Below are 6,806 nucleotides of genomic sequence, written 5' to 3'. Positions count from 1 at the left end.
CCTAGCCGGCGGAAGGTGAAGATGGGGGGCTCACTCGCCACCCCCACCCCCCGTCCCCCGGGTCCCCCTGCACGGCGTTGGGGGAGTAAGCCTCTAGCGAAGCGGGTCCAGAGGCTGCAGGACGTCAGGGGCACGCCCGGGAGCCCCCCCGGGGGTCCGGCGGCGGTGTCCCCCGGGAGCGGCGGGTCGGGGCGGGCGCGGTGGGAGCGCGGTGTCAGGGGCAGCGCGCAGGCAGCGCGGAGGCAGCGCGCAGGCGCGGGCAGGGAGCACCCAGCTCTTTATGGCCAGGTAAGAGAGTCCCGGCGCAGGTAAGGGGAGGATTTACCCACAGGCGCCCCGGGCGAGTGGCTTGCCTTCGCAGTCCATGACCGGCGGGGACCTGGGGACTCGGAGCCCGCAGTCAGGATGTCTATCCTTGCCAAAATGGGGGATTGGCAGGTAAGGCGACCCCCTGCCCCGGGGGCGTTTATTGTTATTTTGGGAAGCGAAGCTGAAGCGGGAAAGGTGACTGGCCCACAGGGAGTTGGGCAAGCCTGACGCTGGGGTTGGGCATTTTGCGGCTCTCGGTGCTTGGGGCTGCCAGCGGCCACTGGTGAGGCCCGACTGCAACAGGTAGAGAGCGATGGACCGGGGTCGAGAAGGGGCGAGGGCTGCTCCGCTGCCGCCGTGAGTGTCACGACCCGAGCGTGAGCTGCCCGACAGCGTGGGGCAGTGCCAAGGGTGGCGTGTGCCCGCCCGCCGACCCTGTGTCCGGGGCTGGCGGCGGGAGCGGAGCCCTGGGGCTACCCACGGAGCGTGGCGGGGTCCCACGAGGGGCAGGGCCCGCGCCCGCCGCCGTGACCCGGGGCCGCGCGGTGCGGGCCCGTCGCGCATAGGGGACGTGCCACGGGGGCTGCAGCGTCGCTGAGAGGTCCCACCCGAGCCCGTCTCGCGGTAAAATAATGCTGCCGGATCCCACCCGGCAGTAGACGTGCCGTGGAAAGCACTCTCGCGGGGATAAGCTGAAGGGAAAAGCAGAACCCACCAGCGAAAGAGGCCGGACGAGGAACACGCGGCCCGCCGGCACCTCGCCCGGCCTCACGGTCTCTAGGGGACCCACCCGCACCACGGGCGAGACGGCACGTGTGAAGTTATGGAGGCTCCCAAACCGAGAGACACTTGAAAAAGCCTGCAGCACCCTAATGCCTGTCCGGATGGCCGCGGTTTGCCGGTGAATAAAAGGGAAGACCAACCGTTCTGTTCAAGCACTCGGGATTTTCTTAGAGGAAAGGATTTTTTCTTTTTTCTATTTTTATTTATTCCCCGGGACAGTCCAGTCCAGTTCCAGATGGGGGCCTAGTTTCTTTTTCTGCCCTCAACTTTTCAAATCACTGGACTGTCTTTCTCCAGACTGCCTTATTTAATTTTTTTTTTCTTCAGGGTAGGAGCAAGTCGTCTAGGGAAAAAAAAAAAAAAAAAAAAAAAAGGGTAGGGGATGACACGACGAAATGCAGTAAAGAAAAATATCATTTAAATTATTTTAACAGAGGTGACATCTTTTTACCAGACCGGTGCGAAATAGCCATCGAAAGAGGATTTTATTTCTTTTACTGAAGTCAACTCTTGTGCAATCGTGTTTACGGGTTATCTGCCTTGAAATCTGTTCCCGACTTTTCCTTACATCCCGGCCCTCCTTGCTCCCTCTCCCCGGAGGTGGGGGGCCCCCCTCGCCGTGCCTGGCCGGAGGGGCCGGGCCGCGCGGACCCGTCTCCAGCTGCCCCGTGTGCGTCTCTCGGGGAAAGACGCCCCCTCCCCTCATAAGCCTGCACTCCACCGGCCCGAGCCTAGGGAGAGGAAGCATAAGGATCAGGCCTTTGGCCCACGGGAGTCACGGGCGGCCTCGGGTGGGAGTTTTTTCCGGGTGGGAGGCTTTCCCAACCGGCCTGGTTCCAACAGGACGGCGCTAAGGGGTGATGGGCCCCTTCGTCACACTCCTCTCCTCCTCTTTTTCTCATCTCTCCCCCCCCCCACACACCCCCCCTCGGGCATTAACTAGGCTTAATCTGCCAGCTCTGTTTGAACCTCAATGGGAGTAAAAACAACAATTTACTCTCCTGCCAGTGTCAGACAAAAGCGCTCCTGAAAAAGAGCATCGGGGGTGGGGGTATGGTGTAGGAGGAGGGAAGGGGAAGGAAAAAAAAATCCTTTTTGGGGACAGAGATATGTGTGAGTGTGAAGAAGCAGTCCCGGGAGCCATGAGGCTTTGCCACCCTTCCCGCTGTGGGGACGTGTGGGGGGCTCTGGGGACCCCCGAGGGCCCACTGTGGCTACCCTGCCGAGTGCAGGGGCCGTTTGCTCCTCCGATGTCGGGCGCTGGCCCTGGCAGGGTCTTCCAGGCCGAAAGGGCAGGTTTTGCCTTTGGCAAAAGAAGTTTCGGGAAGCAGCAGGGCAGCCAGGTGCACGGGCAGCCATGGGGATGCCCGGCTCCTGGGGACGCCTGGAGGCACGGCTGGCGCGGGGTGCTGTGCCAGGCCCGACACGCCAGCCCCACGGAGAGGGGAATGCCTCGCCCTTCGGAGAAGTGCGGAATCACCCAGAGGGGAAAAGGGAAAAAAAAAAAAAAAAAACACAACGAAATAAAACGAAGCCTTTCGATGGATGGATCAAGGCTAGGCACCCAGGGAAATAAAAAAGAAGGGTGGAGAAGCAACCCCCCAGGAGGGTGGACTGAGCGCCCACTTAGCGGCACATTGTTAAGCAAACGAAGTGCTCCACCTAAGAAAATGCCAAAGTTTTATTGTGGTCATTTTTTGTCCCTTTGCTCAAGTGCTTGCAAAAGACTTTTTGTCTCCTGCTTCATTCACTTTACCGCTCGCCCACTTCTATCTGGGAGGTTACGTTGGATTTATTTGGGGTGGTGTTTTTTTTTTTTTTGAAGACCTCTAGCCAACAGAGCCGAGAAGAAAAAAAAGTAATTTGAGAAGGAAAGAAGCTTTTCAAATGTCCACCAAAAAAGATCAAATCAAATCTAGAGGGCAATAGAAGCCTCCGCAGACAATAACGTTGCTCGAGCAAGACTCGAGTCTCGTTCCCTCTTGCTTTGGTTTCTTTAACCCCCATGAAAAAAAAATAAAAAAAAGAGGGAGAGGTAAATCCCATGGGGTGGCTTCATGGCTAATCCTAAACTCTGCAGATGAAGGGACGGTCGCCTCTTCGATTTCGCTGGCCACTTCCCTGCTGGCAGTTAGAGGCACGGGGGCAGCGGCGGCCCGCAGGCAGGCAGACACGGCCCACTGCCCCCCCTCATCTTGGCTCGGCAGGTCGGAGAAAGCTTTTTTTTTTTTCCCCGTTAATTTATTATTTTTTTTTCTTGCTCATGGGTCCTTTCTACCTGTGTCCATCGCTGCAGGTTGTTGTGCTGGCGAGCAATTGGGCTGTTGTTGATATGCTAATGAGGCGATTAGACTGTGGGTAAAGAGCTGGAAAAGGAAAAACTTTCCACCATTAGAGGGAGATCTCCGAGCGCGGACGGGAGCGCTGCCGAGCCTCCGCCAGCCGCGCTCCCCACGCCGCCCGGCACCGCCACCGTAGGGAGAGGCAAGGCAGGGAGAACCAAATCCTCTCTCTCACGCCAATCCATGAAAATGCTTTGGAAACTGACGGATAATATCAAGTATGAGGAATGTGAGGTAAGCGCTTCCCCCGGGCCCGGGCAGAGCCCAGGCCCCGCAGCTGCGAGCGGGAGCCTTCAGCATCCCTCCGTCTCTCAATTTCGTTTAGGAAAACTTCTACTCCGTCGTCAGGCTTCCTTGCGGTCCTGCAGCCGGAGAGGGGCTGGGGTCCTTCCCCAGGAACTTCGGGGCTTGTGGAAACCCGGCTTTGTCGGAAGTGTATGAGGAAAGGCAAACGGGATCCAGCAGCAGCCTGGTCTATAGGTAGATTCCGTGTAGATAAGGCTCTTGTAGGATGCTACACTCATCCATATGGATGGATGGATAGATGGATGGATGGATAGATGGATGGATGGATAGGTGGCTGGCTGAATGAATGGATGGATGAATGAATGAAAGGGCAAAGAGACAAAGGGAAGAGAATTATTCTTACACTCTAGGTACCCGAGGCATCCTAATAAATTGGCTCAGGGTCGACGCTTAAATTCAGTCTTTTTAATGTAGCTGCGGGTTGATTATACCGAGCTGCACAAATTTGCAGGGGTCAGCTGCCGAGCTGAAATCATGGGTTTGGAAGTGGTATTCCCTCAGCCTCCTAATTTTTAGGGTCACATTCCCAGGGGTTTGAGAAATAATCTTTTAACCGCTTGGGAAAAAAAAAAAATCACCTCATTTGGTTTTGGAGCCGTTCAGCACAGATTGTATGCGCACATCTCTCTCTGTGTCTGTGTGTGCATCCATATTTTTAGAAAGAGGAGAATGTCTTTTAATCTGACATAAAGGAGAAGAAGAGGAAAAAGAAGAACGATGCCCAGGACCCATGCCTACTCTTAAACCAACGAATACTATTGTCACCCATTTCGAAAAAGTTGACTGTGCAGTGTGTTCAAACCAAGCAATAAAGGACTCTACTTTGCAAAAGAAAGCTGTTATTTGCTCATGACCCACGCGGGAAGATCCTCAAAGCTTCAGCGGAGCCTTGCCGACATGCACCTCTGGGTGGTAGGAGGGGGCACTCTCCCGTCCGACCCTGCTGCTGTTTTGGGCGATGCTGTAGCTTAGGAAAGGAACCGAGGATTCGCCAGGCTCAGCGCAGACCAAGTGTTTTGGTGATCTAGTCCCCGATCGAGGAGTTTGGGATGAAGCTGTCTCCCGGTGCAGGAGCTTTTAGATCCACTCGCTGGCGAGTGCTTGATTTCTAGGAATGAGATGGATGTCAGGGGTGTTGGGGTTTGTGGTTTTTTGTTTGTTTGTTGGTGTTTTTTTTCTTTCAACCCGGAAAACAAACATATATGTTCCTCAGCTGCATTTCGGGTGGAAAGCGTGTCTCTTCCCCCTCCCTACCCTCAGGAGCGGTGTTCCAGCGTGCACACGTGCGAGCGTGTGGATTTCATCGCAAATGGCTTTTGTCGCCTTGCATTATTGGGACTTCGCACCGAGGTGTTGCCAAACACGGAGGGAGCAGCGGCCGCTCCGCCGAGCCCCCTGGCTTTTGTGCGAACGTGTGGGGTTGGCACTCCGTGTGTTTTCCTCTGGAGAGAGTGCGATGAGACTTCTAGAGAGGATGAAATAGAGGGTGGCTGCTGTACCGTGCCGGGAGTAGGACCTGCCTTAAAAAAAAAAAAAAAAAAAAAAAAAAAAAAAAAGGAAGAAATATAAAAACAAACCAAAACAAACCAAACAAGTCAAATAAAACCAGAAAAGAGGCATGAAAGCCCGGCCAGTCGCGCTCAGCGCCCGGGGCGGCCGGAGCGCCGGGGGGCCGGGGCGGGCGGGCGGAGCGTGGGGCCGGGCGTCGGCGGAGCGGCGGCTGCGGCGGGGCAGCGGCGGCGGCGAGCGGAGCGGTGCCTGTTTAAGGGAGTTGTTTGGGAGTTGCACAGCCAGTCCGACGGGTTGCGCCGGAGCCCCGGCTTGTCTGGGCCGGGAGAAGCGCTCGCCTTGCCTCTTTTCCCGGCTCCCTCTTCCCCCCGCGTGCCTCCCGCCCTCCTTCCCTCCCCGCCTTACAGCCTCCTGCCTTTTTCCCCCGTCTTTTCCCGGATCCTCCGAGAGGGGGGCCGCGGGGAGCCCGGCGGATGCTCCTTGGGCTCCCCAGCCCCCCTGTCCCGGGTGCCCACCGGCCTCGGCGTTGGGCTCGAACCGGAGGAGGAGGAGGAGGAGGAGGAGGAGGGCTGACACCCAGAGGGGGAGACACCCAAAAAAACTTTCCCAGCCGGTTTCCGGGACGCGGGGCACGGAGGCGAGCCGGCTCGGCGGCGCGGGGCGGCCGCCGCGGGGGCAGCGGCGAGGGGAGCCCCTCGGCGGGGCGCCGTCGAGGCATGGACGGGGCGGTGGCGACGGGCGGTCCCGCGGAGCCCACCCCGCGCAAAGGCGGCGGCGGTGCGGCCGAGAGCGGCAAGAGCCAAGCGGGAAGCCAGCAGCCGCTCTTCTCCCTGGGCTTTGAGGCCGGCTACGCGCAGCAGCCGCAGCCCGAGGTGCGCCCGCGAAGGACCGCGGGGCTGGGGACGTGGGGAGGCGGCAGCCGGGGGGGAAGGGAGGGGAAGGGAAGCGAAGCGAAGGGAAGGTGAGGAAGGAAGGGGGGATCCCGCGCCCCCTCCCCTCTCTCATTCTGCCCGTCTCTCCCACTCTCCCCCCCCCCCTTCCGCACCCCCCTCCTGGCTCCCACCCTCTCCCTCTCTCCGGATCTCTTTCTCTTTCACTTTTGCATGCCCTGCAACCTTTTAAAATGTTGCCCCTTTCCTGTGATTCGTCAGACGCAGCAGCATGTGCCCCCTCTCTCTCTCCCGCTCCCTCTCTCTCCCTTTTTGTCTCTCTCTCCCTCTCCCTCTCCCCCATCTCTGATTAGATACACTGATTCTTCATTCAATGGACGTCATTTAGAACGGGCTCTGCCTTGAGTTGCCTTCTCGCTTCACGCTCGATTTCCAGCCATTCTTCCCTTATTAAGTGTTCGTGTAATATTAATAGTCATGAATATCTGCTATTAGGAGTCTCCAGGAAGGCAGCAGATCTGTTATTAGGAGCTCAAGTGAAGCAGCAGCTAAGTCAAAGGAGAAAAAGAAAGAAAGAGACAGAGGAAAAAAAAAGGATTAAGAAACAAACACACACACGCTAAAAACAAAACAAAAAGGAAAAAAGCTCAAAACAAAAAAAAAAAAA

General features: G+C 57.2%; 1 protein-coding gene across 2 annotated transcripts in view; it reads left to right on the top strand.

Moving 5' to 3' along the window:
* The first annotated feature begins 331 nt into the window (after positions 1-331).
* TFAP2A (transcription factor AP-2 alpha) overlaps positions 332-6,806 on the top strand; it is a 20,519-nt gene continuing 14,044 nt past the window's right edge. Inside the window, exon 1 of one of the 2 annotated variants that reach the window (XM_027902062.1) lies at positions 332-438. In XM_027902062.1, the coding sequence (XP_027757863.1) occupies positions 406-438 (33 nt within the window). In that variant the 5' untranslated portion in view covers positions 332-405. Of the gene's footprint in view, positions 439-3,428; positions 3,669-6,806 lie in introns of those variants that run through there. The other variant, XM_027902061.1, reaches the window with a different exon arrangement.

The sequence above is a fragment of the Empidonax traillii genome, unplaced genomic scaffold, assembly GCF_003031625.1.
Source record: "Empidonax traillii isolate 1590-97213 ecotype Southwest subspecies unplaced genomic scaffold, ASM303162v1 scaffold833:size273953, whole genome shotgun sequence".
Taxonomy (NCBI): domain Eukaryota; kingdom Metazoa; phylum Chordata; class Aves; order Passeriformes; family Tyrannidae; genus Empidonax; species Empidonax traillii.
The sequence above is the reverse complement of the archived record's forward strand: the minus strand, read 5'-3'. Positions and strand labels throughout refer to the sequence as shown.